The sequence below is a fragment of the Scaptodrosophila lebanonensis genome, unplaced genomic scaffold (genome assembly GCF_003285725.1).
Source record: "Scaptodrosophila lebanonensis strain 11010-0011.00,11010-0021.00 unplaced genomic scaffold, SlebRS2 tig00000080-arrow-pilon, whole genome shotgun sequence".
NCBI classification, from domain to species: Eukaryota; Metazoa; Arthropoda; class Insecta; order Diptera; family Drosophilidae; genus Scaptodrosophila; species Scaptodrosophila lebanonensis.
In genome coordinates, this window is record NW_022060561.1 from 817,235 (window position 1) to 844,779 (window position 27,545).

The 27,545-nt window shown below is 39.3% G+C and overlaps 2 protein-coding genes across 2 annotated transcripts in view; one reads left to right on the plus strand and one right to left on the minus strand.

The window, feature by feature from the left end:
* The window catches only part of LOC115626021 (putative GPI-anchored protein pfl2), a 94,376-nt gene extending 67,358 nt beyond the window's left edge, over window positions 1–27,018 (minus strand). The window contains exons 1-4 of the mRNA XM_030521269.1: window positions 26,773–27,018; window positions 26,535–26,718; window positions 26,208–26,470; window positions 24,913–26,118 (exon numbers count right to left, since the gene is read on the minus strand). Of these exons, the coding sequence (XP_030377129.1) occupies window positions 24,913–26,118; window positions 26,208–26,470; window positions 26,535–26,718; window positions 26,773–27,018 (1,899 nt within the window). The remainder of the gene's footprint in view (window positions 1–24,912; window positions 26,119–26,207; window positions 26,471–26,534; window positions 26,719–26,772) is intronic.
* LOC115625701 (proteoglycan 4) lies at window positions 20,327–22,627 on the plus strand. The gene is made up of 2 exons (XM_030520842.1): window positions 20,327–20,421; window positions 20,487–22,627. Exons 1-2 carry the CDS (start codon window positions 20,365–20,367, stop codon window positions 22,515–22,517), a joined length of 2,088 nt encoding a protein of 695 aa, XP_030376702.1. The 5' UTR covers window positions 20,327–20,364; the 3' UTR covers window positions 22,518–22,627.
* Window positions 27,019–27,545: the final 527 nt, after the last annotated feature.

Here is a 27,545-nt window from a genome sequence, read left to right on the forward strand (position 1 = left end):
GTCAGAGTTAAAGTTTTCAACAGGCTTAACTGACAAATGTATGCATTCAAGACTGGGCCCTGTCCCATGCTTACTTAATGCTTAAAATATCATTCTATCCATTTCAAACTATTTAAGCATCAACCAAGACATTCTGAAGAGTGTCCCTAATAATAGAGAAATGTATATCTTATTAGTTTTTGCAGAAAAAGGACATTCGAGGTGTGTTTTGGCAGTTTGCTGATAAAGAATATGTTACAGCCTTGCCAAGTTTAATGCCCACAGAATAGCTGTTTTTCATTAAACACCACGTAAATAAAACAAAAGCCGACTTAATGCGGTTCTAATAGCCCATTAGTCGTGGATTAGCCATGAATCACAGTATACCTGCAGAAGTTCATGGTAATAAGAGCCAGAAACTACAATCAATAGACTACGGAAGAACTGCAATTATTGTCTCCAACAATTGGAAACTATTTTACAGTAAAGAGCTGTTTAGTTCCTTAAAAAAAGATTTACAAGATTTGTTTTTATAAAATATTTAATGACACGAGAAACATCGAAAAATCTATGAATTGTTTACAAGAGAATTGGCTTTTTATTTCCGAATTGTTTGATTCTAAGCCAGCACTAATTACAATGAGATCTGTACTTCAGTTCATATCTTTTATCGAAATATTCCCACATAAAAGTGTGCTTACATTTAGCACAACTTCGATTTAATGACAAGAGCAATATTGTTTTAGTTGCCAATGAGTGTAGTCTATCAATTATGCTCACACTTAGTCAAGCAATTTCCCCCTCCATTCTCAAACTAACACACATACTATACAAGTATATCCCCACCACCACCTCTCAATGCTACAGTCAATTCAATAACAGTGTGGCAGTGAAATCGAAATGGAGGGAGGAAGGGAAAACCGGCTGCCCGTTTTGGCAAAAACTTGTAGGACAACTGAGACACAGTCAGGCAGCCCTTGGCCAACACCAACCCCACTATTGAGCCCACCCAAGCCCTAGATATTGTCAAAAAGTAATTAGATTCGAGGTTATTACATAAGCGCAAACGAACGTCCAAAATTGGAACACATATACACCACACTCCAGAGTGTCGAGGAGTGCCAGCCAGTTGCCACTGATGCCGCCGACATTTGTCGCTCTGCCGTCCCATCCAGAGTTCTTTTTTTATTTTGTTGTTTTTGGTACGAAAATGTGAAACAAAGTAGCAAAGTAAAAACAAGAACTGATGACGTCGCCGACTCGCCGTGGTCGTCGTCCTCGTCGTCGTCGTCGCAGGCAACAAATTAAATGTTGAAAATAATACAAATATGTCCTTCCCGGCGGCGCTAACGATGACGATGTCAACAGAGGCTCGATTTACGTTTAGCGTAGAGGATTACGAAGCGAAACTTTGAGCAGCAGCGTTAGAAACCTCCATGACGACCAGGCACAAAATCTTTAGCCAATACCACCGACCATGTTACCCACCAGCGCCCAACAAGGGTTGTGGGTCGAAGGGCTTTTAGTGGGCTAGGGGTGGGGTTGGAGTTGGGCAATGGGTAGGGGTTGGGGGGTAGAGCTCAGTCGCGTGGGTGCTTAAGGCTTTGACTTGAGCAACACTCGTAAATTCGTGCAATGAAGTTTGATGATGATGAGCACGACATGGGTTTGCCTTCGTCTGCGTCGTCACCGTCACCGACACCGTCACCATCGTCTCAGGAAGGGTGTTCCTAATCAAAAATAAATTTCGCCTTTCAAAGAGACAGCAAAAAACCCACAGTTCTCTCTCCCTCTCTCTCTCTCTCTCTCTCTCTCTCTCTCTCCTCCGTAATGTTTTTTTTTATTTTCGTCCCCAAAAGTTTGGGTTGGAATTTTCATTTTGGGCTCGGAAAATGTGTCTGATTTGCATTTTCATGAAAAGGTAGACAGTTGGGCAATCACACACAAACACACACACACATGCTGCCGATACCAGAGAAGCGTACGTCTGTCCGTAGTGGAAATGAATGGTGGTGGGGGGAGGGGGCTCCGAAAAGGGTTTCGTCTAGAGTCGCGCGCTGCGAATTAGGATTAGATGCAGGCAAAAGGGGTGACAAAGTGATTAAAAGTGAAGTAAGACGGCGTCGTTTGGTCGCTCGTATGCTCGCCTAAACCCTTTTCGGGGGTTGAGGGACGACGCGGGCCCAAGACGCGATGAGGTTACTGTGCAGGTGAGCCGCAAGTTTCTGGGTATGTAAGGGTTGTTCGCCTCGCCACTCTGCTTATTTTAATTTCAGTTAATTGTGTTTTTGTATTTGAGTAAAACATTAGTGTATTTGATGGAAATTATATCAGAAAAGCAGTGAAAATCATTTGTTGGCTTCCCTCTGGTTACGATGTGGGTGAAATGGGGGTGGCACATATGTGGAAATATATTGCAGAGAGGGTTGGATGTAAGTAGCTGTGATGCTGAAATGGGCTTGGAAATACCTCAAAGCAGTCAATGCAGTTTAGCAGACTCTGAATTCATATTTTTACTAATCAGAAAAAAAAAAATATTAAATGGGGCGGACCCTATATGAACATAAAATTTAATACTTAATTTACAATTTTTAAATTTCAAAGAGATATTGTTCAGATGGAACTGAGTGTAAAAAAATGCATTTCACATCCCTATTGAACTAATTTCTACTAAAGCGACTTGCCTTCTTGCCAACTTTCCAGCTTGCGTCTGATTCTGCAAGTCTTTATTCGATAATGAATAAGTTTTCAAATTTAAAAAAATATATTCTTCCAAAGTACAAATTGTATTATTTAAAAAAAGTACTAAATTTCTTTTAATTTAAAAGAAACATATTTGGATATTATCAAAACAGTTTTGTTGAAGCGATGGATTGATTGTTATTCGGAAAGGAGACTTATTTCTTTTATCACAATAATTTTCATTTTGTTGACTATTTTTGACAAAAAAATTAACCAAAAAATTAACCAATAAAATACTAAAGCTGGATGACCAGAATAATAGTTGTTATTTATGGGCCCATATTTTACTGATTAACTGATTAGACGCTCTTAATATCCGCCATTATTTTTGTTGACTTTTTCGATTAGTTTGACTTAGCTCTTTAGGAAATCTATTTTTGAATATATTCCCATATGAAAAACCCTCGTTTAAGTTCTCCTCAAAGGTTCTGAATGATTGTATATGATGAGGCACATAGTTTTTCTGAAAACGTCTATGCTATTAATGAGACACAACATAAATCTGCCATTGTATTAATTTTCTAATATATAAGTGTCCGTATTTTTGAAATTTGCTTTGGTTACGGTACACTGATTGCGTGAACAACTGTTCAAAAAAACCTATAAGTTGCAGGAAATTCGCAATAAATATAAATGGTTACTTCATCAAATATGTGACAACGACAAATTGACAGATTCTAGGAAGGGTCAGGCTTGAAAACTTTCTCGCAAGTCCAGAACACTTATTCACAAATGAAAACCGATTTGATAATGTGACCAAAATAAGAGTTCACATTCAATCCTTGATACTCATTCGAACCATGTTGTTTTTTGGAAAAACATTTCATTGATTCTATTTGACAGAAGCAGTTACTATACATTTGCCGATTTCATAAAAAATCTCTCCAGCATTAATTGAAAATCAAGTTAATTCGTTTAATTGAATAACCAGTGCGCTTTACAGTTCGCTAAAAGGTACAGGGAAATGCAATAAAAATATTAAATAAAAAATATAAAAACATATACACAAACACAGACATAATTATAAAAACCTGTGGACAAGAGGGGACGCGAACGCGGAAGTGGCGAGAGACAGAACTCGCACCAGATGCCAGTGTGTGCATATTTATATGTGGAAAATTATATACAAACATCAACACTCACACACACGCAACATAGACTCGAAGCGAATTTGTGGGCACCCACCCACATGTAATAAGCATTCAAACACACATGTACATATTTATGTGCATATACACACACGCCCACATATACACACACACACATATACTACATATAGAAAATCATAATGACGATGATGCATCATCATATAACAAAGGCGCTGCAGGCCTCACACTTGCAATGACACGCACTTACGCACATTCAGGCCCAATTTCTATATGTGTACGTGTGCGTGGGCGTGTGATTGTGATTGTGTATATATGTGTGTGTGTGTGTGTTTGTTATTTTATGCAAGTGTGAGTTACACTATTTTGGGGCCATTTTGAGGTTTGGGTGTCTTGCGAAATCAATGCAACAACTCCCACACAACACCTCCCCCCACCATTTTGCGGACAATCGATGCTGGGCACCCTGTGGCTCCTGTGCCGACACCAACACCACCGCACCACCGCACCACACCAACAACAACAATAACAACCAACACCTATATAATAAACCATAGAACAACGCATTGTTGGCTTTTGCATAGGGCGGGAAGAAAGGGCGCTCATAATTATTTTACAAAGCACTTTAATGGGCAACACAAACAACACACACATGCAGGCCGCAATAAATGTCTGTGTGTGTGTGTGTTGGTCACCCTATTAAAAAGAAGAAGCCAAGCAACCATTAGGCCACAACTCTCAGCCTACAGTCCACAATTCAAGACTTGCTGTAATTATTATTATAGCTGGTGTGAGGGTTTTGCATTTTCTACTCGGCCGGTCCAACGAACATCTTAAGGCCTAAAAGTATGCAATGCAATCGATAGCAAGAACAGTTCTATCTCTTCGACTCACTCTAACACGCACACACGAGAATCGGAAAAGGAGAAGGCCTGCTGTTCATTTTTCTCAAGACAAATTTTGATTAAAATTTCGGACGCACACACACACCCACCCACACCCGCACACACACATGCACGTGAAAGAGTTTGGGTGCTAAGCACAGGGGGGCTATGAGCATTTTGGGTCGCCCCTTGGAAAAATGTCTTAAGAAATTGCATATTCTTGTTGCACATTGGGATATGAAAATTGAGCTGGCGCACATATGTACATACAAGTATGTACATACATAAGTAAAATTATATACATAAATGAGCAATTTACTTGGTATTTGATAGGCGGTTTTTGGTTGCTGAGAGATTAATTTCAATTTAAAACAAAATTCTTAATTCCTTTTAAATAGAAGTATACATGTATATAGAATTTTAATACAGTCTTAAAGTGAGCTCGTAAATGCAGAGTTTCTGTTCATAACCACATATGTATTTCATATACAAAGACGAACGTGAAACGAGTGCTATTTCTTAATATGTACAAGTATATGTACATGCAAGCTCAAAATATTTGCAAAATATTAATTTAGATCGTCTTTGCAAAGAAATTTTAATTAAATTCCTAAGCAAATAAATTATCAACAATAAAATGTTGTATGTTATTGGCGCGTAATTGTAACAAAATACATATAAACATTTTTCGGAATTCTAAACTAAAAATTCTAATTCTAAACTAAAAATAATGAAATCTTATAGGAAAACTTAAACTTTCTTTAATTTCTAATTCAGAAGCTGGAAAAAGCAATACCTAATTAAATTATTCATTAATTTATTATATCCTTAAGAAATATAAAATTTATTTAACAGCTTAAGGAAATTATAAATTAAATTAAAGGCTGGAAATATATTTTGGGAATAGTCGCCCTTAACTAAAGTCTGAAGTAAAACAAAATTGATTGAATTAATTAGTTAAATATACAGAATAATCAGAAAAGATCAACTTCGAGATTTCTGGCAAGATGTTATGCTTATTATTATATATTAGTATAGATAAATAAATATATATATAAATAAATAATAATAAACTGATTTACTAGAATATAATTATTTAATTGAGACTCTATTTAATCGATTTTTTTTGATTAATGGCCCCCAACAAAAATTTTAAATCAATCAAAAGTTATTGAATACATTTTTCAAATATATAGATTGATCAGAAAAGATCAACTTCGAGGTGCTTCTATATTTTTTATAATTTATCAATACGGTTATGAGTCCACTTTTATATATACAAGCACATACATATATGTACTATATGTATGCAAATATATATGCAAATACTCATTTCATTTGTAGCTGCTGAGCTACTCAAAATTTCTAGCATGTACCGAGTCTCAACGCACTCATACATTGCCATCGATTTTCTTCAAGGCTGAGGGCAACACATTTTGAGTTTTGGAAAATCTCGGCAAAAGGTGAACATTCTGGATGCTGGGCAAGTAGAAATACAAAATATAATGTTTCGTATATGTATATGTGCGCACACAAACATATTTGCTAAGAACTTGAATTATATTTTCAACTAATTTAGAGCAGCACACACACGCACACACTCTCACAAGCACACACTCACACACACACACACACACATTCTTGCCAAACAGAAGACGAGAAGCATTTTCCTCACTCTCCACTAAACTGCTGACGTCCGCCCTTAAATTGAAGAAATGCATTGATTATGCATGCGTAAAGCTGAACTGCTCTCAGTGGGTGTCGCACACCAACACACACACGCACACACACACACATATGGGCTCTAAGCACCCACGGTTACGCCTTTGATCTTAGAGCTATAACTACAACTAGTGCTTACTATACTCGTATGTGTGTGTCTGTGCGAGTGTGTGTGTGTGTGTGTGTGGTGAGTGTATGCTTTCAAGTAAAAAGATAAGATAGACGACAATATGCAGACGCACGCAGCAACAGCAGCAACAACAGCAACAAAAGCAACGGCAACGTCCACAGCGCCAACTACCAAAAACAACGGCACAGACCATTAAGGGACGGAGATGAAGACCTGAACGCTCGCTCGCTCTGGCCCATGGAGTGCTCCCCGAAAACTGTCCCAAGATTTTCTCAAACCAACAAGAACACAAGCAACCGCAACCCTTCCACATTTCCTCTACCAATGTGTGTGCTTGTATATTCGTTTGCGTGTGTGCATGTCGGTTGAATTTTCTTGAAAATTTTCCAAAATACTCGTAGGAGTTGCTAAGGACCTTCTGCACAACCATTGCACATACACACAGTACCGATCATTCAACTAACTACACATCGAACTTCGAAGTAGCGAAGCTTAGCTCAAAAACTCTTCCTCAAAGGGAAAATAAAGGATTTATCGTAGAGATTTTGTTTGCAATAAGAGTAAAGGTGTAGACAAGCTTACATTATATAAAAGTAGCAGAAAGTACACCAGTTTCCTTGCTAGAATTCCACCTACTTGTTGATCTAGTGCTTGGAATAAACGCGATCGTTAGGACTATAATAACTAATGGGAACAATATAAATTTATTTATGGTCCTCTTTCTTTATATTTGTCATTAACATTAAGTCATCAGTCGAGCCTTCAATGAAAAATGACCCTCTACATGAATAAATACACAAGTATTTAATCCATTCAATACCCAAAAAACGCTCTGAATATGCAGTTTACCTGCAAAATATTTGAAAACAAGTAATGTTTCAGACAAAACTCTGTCCAAATTATGTCGTTTGTAGAATAGATGTGTCTATCAAAAAGAAACTTAAAGTCCTCGCGATTTAGGTTATTCTTATCATGTGGTTTCCATACTTATGTATCTAAAACGTGTGAACTGTCATTATTCCTTCTGGGTGTACCAAAGCTACATAGCAAACATTTTTCTAAAGGGTAATATTAATTTAAAAATATATTATTATTTTTTTAAAAATATCACTACAAAATATGTTGATATCTTTCTTTTAGTTTCTTTATTTTAATATATATTTTATTTCTTTTATTTTGCTTCTTGATTTGGGAAAATATTAAGACTTGCAGCGTAATCTAGAATGAAAATATCCATGGAATAGGGCCAACAAACGATAGTGTTTAGATGTAACAAATTAATGTTAAATGTGTAACAGACTTTGTTATTAATAAGAGCGTAATGTAAGAACTTGTCCAGAAAACTGTTCAATCAGTTAGTATTAGAGCACTGTTCTTGTTGTCATTTAAAATAGTTTTTAAAAATAATTGCACAGCCAATTCAAGCAATACAATCTTGAAATGTTGTCAAGATGCTGCTTGACCTATTCAACTGATTGGCATTGTATGCATGCGAGTGTAAATTAAAAGCATTTCTACATACATACATAAGTCCGAATGAGTGTGGGCGTGTGGGTGTGTGCGTGCGTGACTGTGCGGTTGCTGCGTCCAAAACCGAACTCAACGCCCTCTTGGGAGAAATTACTCCAGACCCAACGAATTATGGTCAAACGCTGCGTATACGTAACATCGTGTGTTGATTAGATTTTCTTGCAAGAAAACTGACCAGAAAAGCAACATACGCGTGTGTATGTATGTAAATAGTGTGTGCGTATGTTATTCTGTCTAAATGCAACTACAGTTCTAGACAGCTGTGTGTGGTCACACTCACACAGGCGCATACACACACACACACACACACCCACACCCGCACCCACACACACGCATATGTGTGAGTATTGCATTACTTTTACTCGTAAGAATTTTTGAGCAAGCAAATTGTTGTCGTTGTTGTTGTCGTCCATGTGAGTCGGTATGTCTGTATTCTAAGAAGCTGACCACTCGCACACATACACACACAAACACACACATACGCACACACGAATGCAAACACATGATGCCATTGCCTGATGCTGTCCAAAAGTTTGGGCTTTCTTGGGCTTTTCTAATGCATATTTTTGCATTTTCTCTAGACAGAGATGGCTGCAAATCTCAGAGCGAGAGCAGCTGACTGGCTTTAATTTGAAATTTCTTATTAGTGCCATGCCCCAGACCCACCGCTCCCACAATATCACATCCATTGCAAGTGTGAGTGCGTGTGGTTGTGTTAGAGCGTGATGGCTATACTAACATTTGCATGGGCAGTCGAAGAAAGTGCAATAGAAGGTTCCAAAGTTTCGGTTGCAGAGCCATAATGAATGCCGCATTGTGCAAGTATGCATATGTATGGGCATGTGTGTAGTGTGTGTGTTGGGGTTGTGTCCTGTTTGCTGGCCATACGAAAATTGTATTTTTTCAAGATTCTAATTGTAATGCAAAGGCCCAAGTAGGAGACAAGCACAATGTATGTTCCGATCTGGTATGAGACAAGCGCAATCTAAGGCTTCACTACCAACATATCGTTGTTGTAGGCATACAAATTAATATAAACTTAGTCGATTGATGATTTTAATAGTTTTTAGATTAAGTTAAATAGTAATTTAGTTTTTGTTTCTAAATCAGTTACCTATAATGTGCAAAATGTTTGATATGCTTTATCTTAAGAGAAAGATGTGCTGAAACTATTTTGAAGACAACATCCGATCCATAATATCAAAAAACCAACAACAAAAAACAAAAGGATGTCCCAATAGAAATATTCGCTGATGTCTTCTATAAGTCGTTATATCCAAGCATAGCTGATGCAAAAGAAAGCAGCATTAAATATCTGTTATCATTTCAGAAAAGAAATATATTTATTTTCCATGGAATAGGGCCTATTACCTCAATATATTGCATTTTCTTTAACTTAATTTTCGCTTTTCCTATTACCCCAATAAATCGCATTTCCTTTGACTTAATTTTAGCCATAACTGATTAAACGAAAGGACATTGAAAAAGCACTGATATAAATTGTTTATAATAACAAGAAGCTCTCTTTTTTATAGAAAACCCTATTCTACCATACATACACAAATATTCCACGAAATATTCATTACTCAAGTAGCTATTCATAAAGCCAACTTCGGTACTTCATCATCGATCAATTAGAGAAAAAACGCAACTCAATAAAAAACAATTACACAATCATACGGCAATCGCCAAATCGCAATTCACTGGACATATCAATTACAATCCTGGATGGGCTGCCTCAGCAATTTCAAAAATACACGAAATACCCAAAATGATAAATCACAAAAAATTGTGGAGCCAGAAAGAAGATGAAACCAAAAATGTTCAAAAATCAAATCACTGTTTGGCGATTGCCAACCAGTTGGTCGCATTGTTGTTGTTATTGTTATTGTCGGCATCGATATTGTTGTTGTAGCCTAGCATTTCCATTGGTTTACAAAGTCGTACATTCCTTCTGTTCGACAAACTTTCGTTTTGCTTTATTTTTTGTATTGCTATTGTGGATGTTTCTAATTTTCCTTTTTTGTGTGGAGAACTCTTTTTAAAAAAGCATTAATAGTGGCGGCGACAGCGACAAGGACTGATAATATTATTCAAAGCATGCAAATGTCTGTGATTGTGTGAGTGTGTGCGGCAAGTGCCTCCGACATCCTTGCCATCATCGTAAGCGTCGTCGTTCTCGCTAACGACGTCGCGTCCTTCGGCCCGTACGGCCATGTTTGTTTATTTGCATTTCCGCTTGAGTTGCAGGCGTGCTTCTGTAGGTGTGTGTTTGTGTGTGTGTGTGTGTGCGTGAAAGCTCAACAGGTTGTTGTCGTTCGTATGCTTGTTGTTGTTTTTGTTGTTGTTGCTGCCGCTCACATTGTCATTGCTCTTGTTTGATATTTTTTGTGCTGCTTGCTCGCCTTTTTCTAGCTCGTTTTTCTTTTTTGTTGTTGCTGTTGCTGCTGCTGCTGCTGCTGTTACTTTTTGTTTTGTCTGGCCTCAAACACTTTTGCCGCATTTCTTTTCGCTCAGCATTTTTGCATACATGTATACGCACACACACGTGTGTGTGTGTGTGTCAAGCATCCGCCACAACAACACCATCAGCATCGCCAACTTCTCTTTACACTCTCAGGCAGCGTCGCCATCGCCGTCGTCGTCGTCGTCTCGTCTCGCTCTCCGAAGCATTCGTTGTTTCGTTTCGTTTTGTTTATTTATTTGTTTCGCTCTTCATCTTTTATTTTTTATGCTTTTCCTTTTATTTGATCTATTTTCTTCGCTCTTTTTTTTGAATTTCTTACTTGCTTTTTTGCCACTTTTATGTGCGGAAGAAGCATTTTTCTTTTTAGCATTTTCAGTGCAAAAAAAGTAAATTAAAAAATAATTCGCCAAGGACGTTAATTGTTTTGCTTCTATTTTTCGGGCATGTCTGCCTCGGTGTGTGTGCGTGCGTGTGTGTCTGTGTGTGTGTGTATGAGTGCTTGAGCTCATGAATGAGTTTGCGTATGTGAGTGTGTGTTTGTGAATGCGTGCTGAAACTTTTGCGCCTGCTTTCTCTCTCGATGTTTTTTTTTTTTTTTTGTTCTTTCGCATTTCCTCCGCACGTGAGTTTTCAACTTTTATTTTTGCTTTTATTTTTTTATGTTTTTGTCTTCTTGCTACCGCTTATTTATGGTTTTTTATTACCATTTCAATTTGTGTGCACATTGTGGCTGTTGTTGTTGCTGTTGTTGCTGTAGTCCCGGACACATTGTTCTTGTTGTTGTTGTTGTTGCTGTTACTGCGGTGCGTGCGTGTCCTTGTTGTTTGCTTTTAGTTCCTTTACGCCCATCTCATAAGTGGCGTTTAATTTATCAATTTGCGTTTGCCAAAGGAATTCATTATTTGATTGCCTCTCATTTTTTCCTCATTCTTCTTTGGTTTCCTTTTGCGCTAGTGTTCGTATTTACTATTGCTTGTACTTCTTTTAGTTGTTTGTCGTCAACAATTGTGAGGTCGCAATTGCCATCGGCATCGCCATTTTGTTGCGCTGCCCTGCCGCATGTAAAGGGAGCTCAAACGGTGGCAATGAATTCTCTATTGTCTTTTTTTTTAAGTCATCTGGCATTTGGTGTTTCGTCTTTTAGTGCTTTTTGCCTTTTGGTTAATTGAAGTCAAATAGCTGGTAGAGACTAATCGTGTAACTTAAGCACACTTTTTGTGTGTGAAATTTTTAACTAAAAAGAAGAACAATTGTTGAATCTTTCATTTGCCAAAACATTATATTCTTGATGGAACAGAGAAACTCTTAAACCGTTGCACCCTTGGTGTATTAAAAATAACATACTTTATCAATATTTAATTGAAAAAAATTACATAACTAAATCACACATGTTTATTCGGATTGTCATTTATATTTTTAACTGCAGCCATACAAAATATATCTATAGCTATATATTAATTAAGATAATTATTATTTCTTTTCTAATTAATTGCTGCTTGCTGCTTTTATTTGCGTTTTTGACAGCCAAACACCAATAACCGTATCAGTGCCCATATATTTAGACTTGCCAGCATAGTTTTAACTTAAAACGTTTTTAGGGTGATCATCACAGTATTCAGATTTAATTTTTCTGTTTTCCCTAAATGTAACAAGTTTTCTTAAACAATTTTCACAGCGGGATCTAAAACGTCCTTTTGAGGAGCTGCAGCTTGCTGGCCTGTATTCAAAGTTATGGAATATTGCAAAAATTCAAAACATAAAGACAAAGATACGAGTACTTCCTTATAGATGGACTTTTTCTTTTGACCCTTCGGCATTCTATTAGTCTATTTGTTCCTCTGAAGGTTGCGTTCCATGATACTGTACGAGTTTTAGGCAGCATTGCTTGTACTTATACAGATCAAGTTTAAGATTTGAGATGTGCTTAATATATTATTGCACTCAAGGGAACTTAATATGACTTTTTAAAAACATTTGTAAGAAAACTTTTAAATTTAAATCCAAAACAACAAATTTGCATAGAGAGACCTTCTTGGAGCCACCCATAAAAAGCGGGGCCAGCTTTCAAGACCCAATTTGAGGAAGGCCCACATTTATGCAAATCCACATTAATGTTGTGAGCCCACGAATTTTTGTAAATAGGCTTTCGAAATTTGCTTGCCGGGCTGGTGCGGTGTCAGCAGGAGGGGAACAAGAAACAGGAACAGAAACAGAAAAGGGCCGGGCACATTACAAATGCACGCACCCTAAGAACGCAGCAACGATTCAAAGGTTGGGGTTTCGGCTACCAAAAACCCAGCTCTTCTTCTTCTTCTTTACCTCTCCTTCTTCTTGCTCAGCGTCCTATGCCCATGCCCCATTCTCCATGCCCCATGCGCCATGTCAGCTTGTTCGCTCGCTGGCGGAGTTTTAGTGCCTTTGGAACATGGGTCGGGCACTTCTTCATTAATTTTCATGGCGGCACAAGAACAATGGACGGACAGCTGGCAGCGGAGCAGCGGGGCAGGCTAGCAAGGCTGGCGAGGCAGCACCCATCGCACGAAAACGGAGGAAACGCAGCAAAAAAAAAGAAGGAATCATAAAAAACTTTTTCTTGCTGTTTGGAAGCGCGCGGCGCATGGCCAACGTGGTGGGTGTGTTTTGTGCAAATGAGTGGGAGTTGGGGTGCTGTCTGTGTGGGAGTTAGTGTATATTTGTGTGAGTGTGAGTATGTATGTGTGTGTGTGTGTGTGAGGTTTGATTACTTTCTACTTTAGGTGCCCCAACGCCCAAATGTCCGCCCAGTTGCCTGCCTCTCGAAAAAGGGACGTTGGAAGGCAAAACGCATTTTATGTTTGCTGCTTGTCTCGTCGTCTAACGGTCCTTATTTTTATCACGAAAAAGGGAAAACTAGATAGGACGCTAAACTAAAGAGCATTTGACTATGCGAATGCCCTGTGCCATTCGCCAGTACTTGAAAGCTAGCGTGCCGCATATAAGAAACCCAAAACAGGCAAAGGTCAAAAGTGTTTGAAAAATACTCTGGACTGGCGACTCTGAGGATGTCTTTCAAATGAATGGAAACCTCAAAGTAGCTAGTTTTAATGCTTGCTTTATAAAGTGTTAAAGATCGCGCTGACTTGCTTAAAAAATTAGCACCCTAATTTTATTTATTTATTTCATCGACAAACAAAGCTGTCGATGTAAAACAAAAATAAATCAATGACGATTATATTTTTATGTATTACATAAAGCTTTTATTTTTTAATGATTGATTATAATATATATATAATATTATAATATATATATATAATATAAGATTATAATATATATATATAATAACAGCATGACAAGAAGCATGATTACAAAATGTCAAAGTACGCATAAAATTTAATAATTGTCCTAGGGCAGATCTTAAATGAAGAATAAAGATTAAGCCTATTATTAAAAAAGCTCCTGTCACAAAAATAATAAAGAAATTGGGCCCACAAATGAACACCATTTTTTCCCACATATTAAAATTTCCACTTTCTCAGCTCAGTGATTTATTTTCAACAAAAATTGGTTAGAAATAGGGCTCTGATCTTAAATCAAGAGAAACTATATCAATTAAAAAAAAGCACTCCTTATTCCTTAAGAAGTTATACAACAATACAATCGGTTCAACAGACAAGGAAAGTCTGCACCTTGAGAATTGGAAAGAATTGGATATTTCGGTCAACTTTTCGTGCTTTATCATTTTATTTTATTTATATAAAATAAAGAAAATTTCGTGGAGTCGAATGAGAAATTCCAACAACTTCATTATTTTCATAATTGTGGAAAAGCTCAGGAATAAATAAAAGCGACAAGTAGCATTTTGCTTTCTTTTTTTGTGAGTTAGATTAAATTTAAGAAATCGCTTAACAACTTGCTGCTATATGTATATAATAATCTCAAATAAGCTTGCAGCCCACCTCCGCTAAAGCTTCCACTGCGTGTTACATATTGCGCGAATAAATGAATGTTTCCTTTTAGCATTTCCCGTGCAGGGTATTAAACCGACGCACAGAGCATAGATGCGAAGCCCTTTTTTTTGTTCTCAACACACCTACTACGAGTTGCAGTTGTAGGAATGGGCGAGACAATTGTCGCACCCTGCCCCTCCTTGCGGCACTTCAAAGTGGTAGCAGTAGAGCTGCGAAGAGGGCGACTACGGCAACCCTCCGTCGAATCTCTAGCACACAAAAACTGAAGCATGAAAAAATTGCAATTTTCTTGCGAAGGCAGCGAGCGGCTAAGCGAAATTGGAGGCGGGGGGAAAGGCAAACGCAAAAGGGAAAATCTAAGAGAACGTCTTGCAGACTATTTGACATGCCGATGAGTGCTCGGCGTTTGCCTTCCTTGGCTACTTCTTGGCTGACTCTAATGAATTTCCGCACTGAGCAATAGAATGGATGTGGGGGTGGAGGAGGGAGGGGGGAGGAGGGAGGAGGGAGGGGCCGGGAAACACTGCAAAGCAAAAACAATTAAAGAGCTGGGTCCTGTCTATGTCTATGACTATGACTGTCGTTGTGGACCCTTGCCCATAATCATAATTGCACAGCCAAGGGGAAGGGAGGGGGCGTATAAGCTGCCTCTGCGTCCAGGCAAACTGTCAATTGCTTTTACCTCGACCAGTTCCAGTGCCACTGCCACTGCCACTGCCAGTTCTATGCCTTGTTAGAGTTTGTTCCTCTTGTTACCCCTTTTTTTCTAATTTTTATGTCCTCTTTTACCGTTTTTTTTGTTGTTGTTTTTGTTCTTCATTTCTGTTGAGTTCCTCGCAATCCCCTTGCTTAATTGTGCGCTGGCTTGTTTCCTTTTCAGTTGTCTCCCTTTTTCTATTTGGTTTTTCTGAAAATTTTCACTCGCTTTTAATTTGTCAATTTGGTTCTGCGTGCACACAGTTTTCTCAGCATCTTCCCCTTCTGGGTTTTTCCACATTTCTTGCCCATTCTTAAACAATTTTTATTTGTTGATGAGCTCGAAAGTTGCAAAACAAGGTGGCAATTACTTATTTTGCCTTTTGTGCACAGGCTTGCGTTTTAATTACTTCTTTTTTATGCTTTCGTTGGTGAGTTGTGTGAGAATTTTACGTTGTCATGGGGCCGTGGTATTTGGGGGGTGATGGCTTGGGTCCGAAGCCTGTCACATCGGGTTGGACATTCTTCAAAATTTTTGGTGTATTTCCAATCTTAAATGCTTGACTGCTTTTGATTTCCTTACAATCCATTTGTGATTAATTCAATTAATGAATGAATAATGTACTTGAGGAGGAGGAGGAGGAGTCCCACTTTAACAGAGTGAGGAACATGCTAGTAATGCAATAATAATGAGACATTATGAATCGCCGAACATCTGATTTATCTGATTAAGAATTGATTTTACAGGCGCCTAATACTCTTAAGTTAAATTCCTCAAAGTGTGAGGAAGTACGATTTTATTTAATTGTAAAACTTTATCTACAAATGGGGCGGTACGATGTACTTTGTATTTCAAAAAACAGAAGCATATACACGTAGTACTTCTTAAAAGTCAAGGTCAAGTTAACGATAAACTTTCCAGTAAAGGGGATAAAAAATATAAATATTTTATAGCTTCCACGTAAATATATTTCGAAAAACTTGTATAACAAGTTTATTGCTTCCTGATACGTGCAATCGATACATTCCAAAGAATAGGCAAACGGTCTGTTCATACAGATTAGAAAGTCTAGAGAAACTCCATGATGCAATGATTATTAAAATTCGTATATACTATATACTAAATTTTCATATGAAGCATAATATGAGGAGATATTAATAGAGTAAAAGAAGCATATCTATATTAAAAAAAAAGAAAATCCTAAACTATTGAATGGCTGTTACTTTAAAGTTGTTGTTGTTGCCATCTTGCTTAGCTATGCCGCTCCCAGTGCCATATAACATTTGGCTCGTCTTACCGGTCATGTGATGGCAGAACAGCTGCCGCACAGACAGCTGCTAGTACAATGTCCACTTATAACAAGACCCCCAGAAGACAATGCCCAATGACAGGAGGAAAGGCAGCAGGACCAACAAAGAGCAATGGGTTAAAAAGGGAACGCTCCAAAACAACAAGCAGGCTAGCATGGACGCTTTGGTAAGCCAAACCCTTGAGGGAGTCCGGGCGCGAGGCAACATTGTGACTCACTCACTGACATTCCTAGCTGCCTGACCAAACAGTTTCGCACCCACACTTGCCAACACACACACACACACACAAGTGGGTGTTCAACTCCAGTCATAGCCAGGTGTCCTCGTCGACGAGACATCGCGTCCTTTCGCAGGTGAGTGCGGGCAGGCTTAGAGGTGCCTGCGCCGGCTACCGTTGCCATTTCCACGATGTCAACGATACCCACGTCTGCCTTTTGTTGAATTGCGTTGGCCTCTTTATGATACCCTACATAGAGTTCCTAGGTTATGAAACGGCCGTTTGTAATTTTTCCAATATTTTCGATATTTGTAAACAAAACATACACTCAGGAAAAAAGAAACTGCATAAAGTATGAATCAAACTCAAGCTTTAAAGATCAAGAACGAATGGAAAATATTTAAATAATAATTATATTTTTTCGCTTTTGAGTTAAGAAATCTTCAGAAAATCTATTTATTGATTTTTAATTGACGCTTGCAGGGCATGCGCTCGTCGATATGAATATATATTTTAAAAGATCTTATTTTTATTTTCGTAGTGCATGCGACTGGGTTGCTTGGTCGCTAGGTGGCGCCAGCGAACGGGTCAGACGCGACGCCTTTGCTTTTAGCTTGATTGCCAAGCCTAGTTAACTGTAAAGTTTTATAACAGCCAGAGAGCTCCGGCCCTTCCCCATAAACCTATACACCCATATACCCATATACCCATGCACCCCAATACACCCACCCAGTCGCCAGTCCACCTCTAAAGCGTTAAAATCGTTTGGTTTATTGCACGCGCCACACGCAGCACCCTGGAACCGTCCACTCAGCCCTCCACCCCCTCCATCCGCCACGTCTTCTCTTGACAGCGTTGGCAACGTCGCATGACCCTTTTAAAAAGTCGTCAATATTTCTGCTCGGTCCGCACCCACACCGCGCCACGACCACGCTCTACACCTTGCCATGCCACATCCTCAACGTGCCCTGCAAAGGCTTTGGCCTCTGAACTTTGTCAGTGGCCCAAGCCCAGAAGCCGAGGCCGATGTCGATGCCGCTGCCGATGCTACTGCTACTGCTGCTGAAACCCAAGTCCAAGCAACGGCTCCATGAACGCGTCTATCAAATTCCAATTTCGGTCCCTTTTTTTCTGCGGCATTCAAAAGTTTATGGCGTCTTTTTAGCGTAAATCCGGTATATCCACTGAGCCAGGCGACCAGTACCCGTCCTCTAGCCCAACGCTTTGTGTTTTAGGAGCACCCTTTTGGCTGCTTGTGTGTTAGTGTGTGTGTGTGTTTGTGTGTGTGTGAGTGGAGAGAGTGCGGGCCCTCAGCCATAACCCCCTATCATAAGGCAGCATCTTCAATATCCCTTTTGTCCTTTTCGTTACTCTGCCCCACAATGCACACCGTCCAGCCCTCAAACACGCATTCGAAACTTTTATACATTTTTATTTATTTCGGTCTCTCCTCGCTCATCATAAAGTTCTCTTTTTATACAAATAGACATCTATATCATATATATATATATATATATATATACTTTTTTTATATGTTTACCTACATAGTAGCGCCATTTTATTTTCATTTTTGTTTTTCTTTCATTTTGGCTTTGACTGCTGCATGCATTGCTCAATCATTGCCTTTTTTGTTCTGTTTGGCCAAAATACGCCAGAGAATTTATTACTCTTTTCCCCTCCCCCGCTGATATTCTAGACTACGCTCTATTTATCTGCAGTTCTTTTCACAGCAATATGAATGTGTCAACAGCATGTCGACGAAAATTTGAAGAGCATTGAAACAAAATTCAACTCATCATTAGACTTAATATCGATGCTGATGAAATGAATGAAAAATAATTACATTATTAATGAGACACACTACCTATATTTCAAAATTGTCTAGTAGAGTTTAGATTACTGCAGATAAATTTATAATATACCTGTCTGCCTGCCTGTTGGTCTCAATGAACACAAACATCCTGAAAAATATACCTAGCTATACCTGATATACATATAGTATTCTCCTTAGGCTCTAAGCAATACAAGTTTTCTTGTTATTTGTTATGTGAAATTTTTGTTAAGAAAGGAGGCAGATGAACAAAATTGTTAATTTCATATTAAATTGAAATATATCCCAAATAATTGCAACTTTTTTAACAAAAAAGGAGCAAATAAGTTTTTACATTTGATAAATTAAACCAATTTTTAAATGGGAGCTTTTATTATATACAAGTACATCAAGCAAAAATTTATAAATGCACAAGTTCACATTCCCCTTCCCTACCATTAATAAATCCCTGTTTCTATGAAACTATATCATTTATTCTTCGTTCTCATCTTGTCATGGATTGATTCGGTTTTATAAAATGATCTGCAATAAGTTCGTTAATAAGACCGAAGAACAAAATTTTTAATTTAATATAATAAATTTAAATATATTCATAAATACCCGAGACTTTTATGATTCCCTACCATTAATGATTCCCTGCTTCTATGAAACAATCATTTACTCTTCATTCTTATCTTCGTCAATTCATAAAATGTTCTACAAATAATCTGCAGTCAGGAAAATGTAAATGCGTCACTTTTGATTTAATTTAAATTAAATGATGACTCAATTTTAGCTGTTTTTATAAATGTTTGTCGTTGTTAGTTTGTACTTAGCTCATGATCAAGGTCATGGTTATATTATTTCAGCATAGACTCGGAGAAAGAATTGTTAAAAACAAAACAAAAAAACAAATAAACTCAAGCTTGTTCAACTACATGTGCTTATACTATGAACTGATGACTCAGTCGATTCCGGACCAACCGGTTTATTTGTATTGTTTTGAAAGAAGCTTAATAAAATAGTTACAGAAAGAAGGCAAAGTCTATTGACGCTTTTCTAGTTCTTGGTATTCATACTAGATGCAGTGATGTAATGAGTTTCCATTTAGAGGAAAAAGAAAAAATATGTATATGAGAGGAATTTCCCCTTTTGCTCACATCTAGTATAGTTTTATGACTGCATTGCTATCAACTTTTCTATTTTACAAATCTGTAATCTATAGGCCACAATTGAAAAATTTATAGAATACCTTTTTAATTGCATACATCATAAGCTTATAATAAGCTTTTGTTGTTAAAATATTGTTTATTTTTGAACAAAACTTACGCAATCAAAAGTGTATTAACAAAAAAAATAAAACAGATTAAGCTTCTAAGAATTTCTGTTGTTGGGCTGCGGGCAGACAAACAAATATTTTGAATGAAAAAAACAAAACGATTTTTTGTAGCAGCGCAAATTTATAGCTGATATGGAATTGGGATTGGTTTGAGCTTAAATAAAATAATTTGCCCGACCTTAAGACTGTTTTTTGTAATATTTTTAATAAGCTCTTAGGTAATCCATTCATTCATTTCTCACTCTCTCTATTCTGAGTCTGAGTGTAGAGTATTTGTTTCACCTGATTGTTTGATTCAAACGGTTTTTGTTCGTTTCCCCGATGATTGCGCGATAACCCATCGCTTGAATACGTATTCGACGTAAACACAGACATTTCTTATCTGTGCAAATTAAAAGCTTCAACGCAATGCATGCTCTGAGGCCAAGCTCAGTTCAAATCGAATAGCTGAAGCGAAAACAAGTGGGTCTAAGAACGTGTCTAAATGAGGCGATACAAATTGTTATTAAGCTGCCTAGTTGGCATGCTGTTGCTGCTGCAGGTAGGTCCAGCCGAATTTCTATCCCCGAGATCTGATGAGATCATCATAATGCCAACGATTTACAGATGAATGAAGTGCACAGCAATAGCGAAGCATCCGCCTCGAATATCGACGAAGCAGGCCCATCAGAATCGCTTATCAAGCAGGCGACTGAATTCGGCTTAGATGTCGAGGTCTTGAACGAGATGGTGCGCTCCAAGGTGCCGGTTATAATAAGCAAAACGAATTATGAGGGGCAGACAACAACGACGGCTTACAGATTGGCGCCCGATGGAAAGTCTATTGAGAGTGAAACCATTGGAGGCTCTGAGCCAGTTCCAGTCCGCAAGACGAGTGAAAGATTGATGGCGGCGCCTGCGCCCTCTTCGGCTGCTTCCGGTCCCGAAAGTGATTGGGAATGGGCGCCAAATGTGCGTCCCATGACGCGACCCCTTATGACAGGCATAAGGCCAACTTTCAGCTTTGGGGGCGGTTTTGGTTCCAATATTGGAGCGAACTGGCCTTCTTTCATCAGCAACCAGCAGCCGAGCTTCACTAACACTGGCACCACCATACGCACAAGCTTTGGTCAGCTGCCTAGCTGGCATAACACTTTCTGGAACGTAAACCCCAACTTTGGCTTCCCTGCCGGCGTAACGCCGCAAACCTCAACCAAAACCGAAGTGGACGACCAAGGACGTACTGTAACAACTACTACTAAGGAATACAAAGGCGGCATACCCGTCGACTGGCATGCCAATGGAGCTCCTCAGATACCCAGTCTTGTGCCACAGCCAAATAGGCCTAGCATTTTTCATAATCTACCCGAGGGTGTGACGCCAAAAACGAGCACCAAAACTGAAGTGGACGACCAAGGGCGCACTGTAACAACTACTACCAAGGAATACAAAGGCGGCATACCCGTCGATTGGCATGCCAGACCAAGTCTTTTCGATAGTGGAGCTCCCCAAATACCCAGTCTTTTGCCACAGCCCAACAGGCCCAGCATTTTTGATAATCTACCCGAGGGTGTAACGCCAAAAACGACCACCAAAACGGAGGTGGATGATCAGGGCCGCACTGTGACCACAACAACAAAGATTTATAAAGGACCCTTGCCAAGCAGCTGGTTCCCTAGATCGCACACCTTTGATGATGTGGAGCCCACGCTGCCTAACAGACCTACTTTGTTTGGTAATGAGGATCGAAGACCCATACCAAGTCCAACCAGACCGAGCTTAGTACCTTTGCCGACGCCTGCCAGACCACCTATACCAACATCTCCTCCTCAATCTGCCCCGCAGCCAAGCCCAGTTGACCAGCCGGACGATGCAGGTGATGAGAGACCACCACTGGGCATGATAACCACAACCCCATTGCCCTCGTTGGAAGAGTTCCTTAAGCAACAGCCAAATTACTTCACAACCACGTCCACCACCGCAAAACCCTTGGCCACCATCAACATAGATGACCTGCCCGTTCGCACCACTTATATTAAGCTGCCTCCCAAGCAGCCCATCGACAACGACTGGCTGAACGGCTTAACTGACTCCATTAAGCCCCTCGACAGCGCGGACAATACACAAACTAAGGTCACGAGCATCAGCAGTACCTACACGAGCGCAGGTGTACCATCAAAAGCAGATCTGGACCCACAACTACAGGGCGTCCTTACACGCGCTGGCATCACCGACGAGGATATACAAAATTCGAATGGTCAGAGTGTGGTCCGCGAACGCGTAGAGCCCGACGGACGCGTCATCAAGACCACCTATACGGTGAGGACGGTTCCTATCAACTATAATGGTGTTCTAGGAAGCTTCAACGGAGGCAGTGGGGTACCTATTGCGAGACCCGTCTCCGAGCCCCTCCCTAGTCTCAATCCGAATCACAAAGAAGTGCGATCCGTTCACACAATCGAAGATATTGGAAATCCCATTGATCAGTTTCTAGCCCTAGTAAGTCTTAGGCCTGAACAAATAATCGCACAAAATGGTGAGCTGATCAAAACAATTGTCGACAATAATGGACGCGTTTTGAGTGTCAGATTTGTGCTGAGCGATGTTAAAGGGCCTGATGAGCCTCTGAAATTGCAGAGAAACCCACCCCAGAAGTGAAGGAAACTACAAGTACTATAGTGCTCTGAAAACATTTATCTGTTGCTTTTGACTTTTGAAAATAAAAGTTGATTAAAGAAGACGGTCTAATAAATAAAAATGTGTTTCAATTGTTGTCGTTAGTTGTAACTTACTATATATGGCAACCTATAAAAAAAACTATTAAAAATATAACAAATATCTGGATCAAGTGTGATATTTTGAAACTTCGTTTCCAACAGAATTTTTTAAGCGAACGTTTTCCAATAGTGAGGAAGGCTTGTCAAATATATATTTTCGATCAAAAAAACACGAACAAATGCTTCAAAGTTAGTTTGCTATTCCCTCTCTCCATGAAAGTAAGGGGAAACAAAAGAAAAGTTTTAAAAGGGAGATATCATGATATCAGCCAGCTATGGAATAAAAAAGATCGCATTACTCCAAAAAAGTATTATTAACGCAACCATAAATTGAATTCCAGCAGATGAGAGGGAAGCACAACAAAGCATCTTTTGCTGTCGCTTTTCAAACAAGCAGTGTCAAGCAGTTCACTTGATATTCAAAATAATTTAATTAAGAATTTAATAATACAAGTATAATTATCCAAACATATTGTGAACAGTTTTGGTGACCCTTAGAGGCCCCTTGTGCACTCTTATGTCGATCTCAAATTAAATCTTTTTCTCTTAGATCAGCAGAAATGCCACACTTTAAAAAAATATTGACGTAACAATAATATAGAAATATTAATAATAATTTTAGTACTCACCCATAGCTGCAAGTATCTGGGAAAAATTGCAAACTACAAAGCAGGTAATGAAGAGCTTATAAAATTCAAATCAACTAAGCGCATTATTAGGTTTTATATTTCAAAAGCAGACTAATTTATTTAAAATATTTCCGCACACATCCATAAATATAGCTTGAAATGTCAGTTAAATGATGTGTAAAGGAATTTTGAATACAAAAAAACATGATTTCTTTGCTTTTAACTAATTTATTACATGTACTTGTTTGGCTTGCGCTAATAACTGAGCTGCAAAAAAAAGAAAAATACAAATTCAAAAATAAAATCAACAAAACTAATAATTATATAAACTTATAAACGAAAAAAAAACCAATTAAACATTAAGCATGGTAATAACACTATTAAAGCAGAAACGAAAAAATTGCAGCGACTAAAGCGTAAAGAGATCATAATTTAAAGTAAAATTAATTTAATTCAATGTGAGATTCGTTCTGGTGGAAAACTATTGTATAATTTTGTGCCTTGCTCGATGCAAGTGCATAGGAAATGGCCAAAAGTTGTTGTAGTTGTTGTTGTTGCGGTTTCTGTTGTTGTTGCTTATTGATGAGCAGCTCATTTACATTGCGATAGATGCGTTACATTTATAAGCCAAGCATGTCAGAGAAAAGAGAAACTAAATTAGTAAAAAATTGTTGTAGTTGTAGAAATACGCATGGATATGTATAGTATAGTGTATGTGCTGTAATCTAATAATATAAATCATTACTTAAATATTTAATAAATAGCATAGGTAAAAATTGCAGGTTGATTGCTGCACAAGAGAGTCAATAAAAAATAAATCACTCCTGACATGTTTAAACTAATTAAAAAGCATTTGCGCGCTCGTCGCACAAAAAAACATTTGCCGAACACAAAGAGTGGTTTATAAATTTTTAAAAATAAATTCAAATTTCATATAAATATATATATATATATATGCATTTTTGTTCCTTACGTTTTGTTAGCGAAAACATGAAACAAAACTCGTAATGCATTTTTCAGTTATTAATAAATTTTGCAAAAGCGCCAATATAAAAAGGCATACAAATTTAATAAAACAGTTCTATCAAATAAAAACAGAAATTGCAATTGCGAGTAGGCATGTGGGCTCGTTTGTGGGCCTCACTAAAAAGTGTTTCCACAAACGCCAATAGTTTAGTAACAAATGAAATGTGAGGGGCTACCAATTTCAAATAAATAAATTGGCTTCCAAAGGGAATGAGAAGTAACCAAATATTTGTTAAAAAGGGGCCTTACAAATAACATTAACGTCTGTCTCAAATTGTTTTAAGACAAAAAACAAGAAAAGTATGTTAGAATATGGATAATAATTCAATATATGTGAAACCTTATACTACTAATAATTTGTGGAACTTAAATCAAAAGTTAAGCCGTTGAAAAACTCGGAATAATTTCTCTTTAAATTAATACTTTAATTTAAAATCATTCGTATTGGGAGAAAAAGGTTTTTAATTTAAAAATGGTTTGAGTTGGATTCAATTTTCATATTTCATAGATACAGCAGATGTTTCGGGAATACTTTATCCTATAGTTATCATCTGCAATTTGTATTTTGTACCCCCTAATATACGAGTAGGTCTATAGTGAATATTTGAAATCTTTACTCACCAAGTTATCAAACCGCAAGGCATCCTCATCGCTGAGACCCATGCTGCGTGTAAGCTGCAAGTATGTGGATGTGATGGGCTTTAGGCGTTCCAGGTCCAGCGGTGGCAACTCCACTGGGGCAGCACTACGCTGCGGTTGTGGTATGCGCAACTCTGGCAACGGTTTTGGCGGACTCGGCAACTCCAACTTAAGCGGGCCGACCGCCAAGGGTGTTGAGGTGGTGGGCAAGACGGTCGATGCTGTCGCTACAGGCGTCCCATTCTTTGAGCTGGAAAACAAATTTTTTGTTAGATTTATCGGTGTATGTGTAGAGGATGGCGGGACGTTAGCATTGGTGGAAAGGATCGTCGAAGGGGCCGGTGAGTGTGCGCGCTGTGTGCTGCCGGGGGAAGTTTTCAAAGACGGCATAGCGGACAAGACAGGGGAAGCTGCCTTGGGAGGTGCCTGTTTGGGCTGAGCAATGTTGTTGTTGTTGCCTGTGGAAGTATTGCAAGGGGTGGTGGTGGTGGTTGTCGTGGTTGTGGTGTTGGGAAAAGTGAGGCCCTGTAGCAAGCTGCTGCCATATAAGGGCGGCGCTAAAACCGGTTGATTGAGCAACACATTCAAGTTGCCGCCGGAATAGAAGCGGCGCATAAAGTCATAGTAGCGCAACAGATTATCGTGCGACTTGAAGAGCTGCATGTCAAAGCCATGCGGAGGTAGCAGAGGAGCTGGTGTCAACTGTGTGGGCTGAGAGGGCTGTGAAGGGGCACCTGTGCTGGCTGTTGGACTGAAGGGACGTTGCAGCTGCGCTTTGACACGAATTTTTGGCACACTGACCGGCGTAGTTTCGACGGGATGGGTACTGGGATTTGATTGGGATTTGGGACTGGCACTAGCAGTGGGTAGGGGGCTGGCGGCACGAGCCACAGCATCCAGCTGGGTGACACTGCTGCTGCTGCTGATCGATGCAGTGGGCAGCGGTGTGTGTGCCTTGACTTCGGCGCTCGAGTGACGACGTCGCTTGGCCGTGGGACCTGCTTCTAGGGAGCTCTCTGTGTGCGAGGAGTAATTCAAATTCTCCACTTCCGAGGAGCTCTCATTGCCGCCCAGCTCCTGGCTGGCTGTGGCCGGCGACGAGGGACGCAAGTTCTTCTTGCACTCGGGGCAGATGGTTAGAAAACGCGTGACAGCCTCTCGAGGCAGAAAGGCATACGTTTCGGTGATCTATGGAGAGTGGTGGAGATGGAGATGAAGTTATTAAAATATAATAAGTATCTGCACAGCAACACTGGATGTTCATACGCTACACTCACAATTCGATAGGTTCGCTTCTGACCCGCATGCATGCCACTGCGTCCGCCCAGCTCCATGTGCACATTGTAGATGATGTCGAAGAACTCCTCCACACACGCCACCTTACGATAAATGCGACGGCCAAAGTCTTTGCTCGCCGAGGCCGCAAACAGATCTACAGCGCCCGGATGGTCCGACAATATTGCAGTTGCGGGCAGCGGCTGCAACCTACGTCGACTACCGGGCGCCTCCTCAAAGCCTTCAGGGCGCTTTGTGGTGAAGCCTACGAGCACAATTGTTTCCATTAAGGATTTCAGCTCGCATTGTATATTTGCTTTATAACTCACCCTTCGTCTTCACCCAAAACCGAAATTTGGAGCTATCTGGTCGACTGTGCTCCTTGCCCTCCAGCGCCTTTAATATGCGCGCTTTCTTTCGTAATGTTATCGTTTTGGTCTTTGCCTGATCGCCGTAGGTCTTCAGCGCCCAGGGCTGAAACAGCTCGTAGATTTGTTCCCGCTCGCTGACCAACTTGTTCAACGTGCGCTGACAAATCTCGGGCTGTGCCTCTAGTCGCTGCTGAGCCTCTACAAAATCATCCACATCAGCGTCGTAGGCCGCATCGGGCACCAAGGGAGTCTCCGCCTCGCTCACAGTCATCGGCGAACTCTCCTCACGCTCCTCAATGGCGTAGAGCTTGCGCTTCTGGCGCAGAGCCTCAGCACCACTGACGAGCGTTTCTGGAGTAGGCGTCGACTGAATGCACTGCAGATGCTGCAGGAAGTCAGCCTTCTCTTGGTCCGATCTACGATTGCCATTCGACTGCTCCATGTGGCGATAATTTAACAAACCTTTCACCGTTCAACAACAATTTCAACCTTAAAAAAAGCTCCGACCAATGCACAATCAAAACAAAGCCCAAACGATTGACACACGCATTGGCTCAGCTTCAACAATATATTTATTTCTAATTGAGGGAAACTTTGATGTAACGCTTAGTCATATTTTTGTTCATATAGTGCGAGATGAAAACAGTTCTGGAATAGGGAGAGTAAGTTGAGAGAAAGATTAGTTCCTTGCGGACGGAATAAGACATCCCATAATTAAACTGAATTGAAATCGAGAAATTGCGATTCTAACTAACGACAGTCTAATCTTTGTTTAGATACCTGCCTCTACTTGTTGGATAACATAAATAATATAACTATACCAATTTTAAAAATATTTTTGGTAGTGTAGACTGTTTCAATATATCATAATTATTTTTTATTTTGTTTAAATACCAGCCGACGAGGAATTGTATAGTTTCTTTAGACCAATCTCATAATAGATTTGAAATTTTTGTAAAAAAGGATGGA

What these genes read in the sequence shown, in the direction of transcription:
- LOC115625701 (XM_030520842.1), top strand. Translation starts at nt 20,365, where the DNA reads ATGAGGCGATACAAATTGTTATTAAGCTGCCTAGTTGGCATGCTGTTG. An exon ending in GCATGCTGTTGCTGCTGCAG is followed by an intron (nt 20,422 to 20,486) that starts GTAGGTCCAGCC and finishes AACGATTTACAG; the next exon opens with ATGAATGAAGTGCACAGCAA.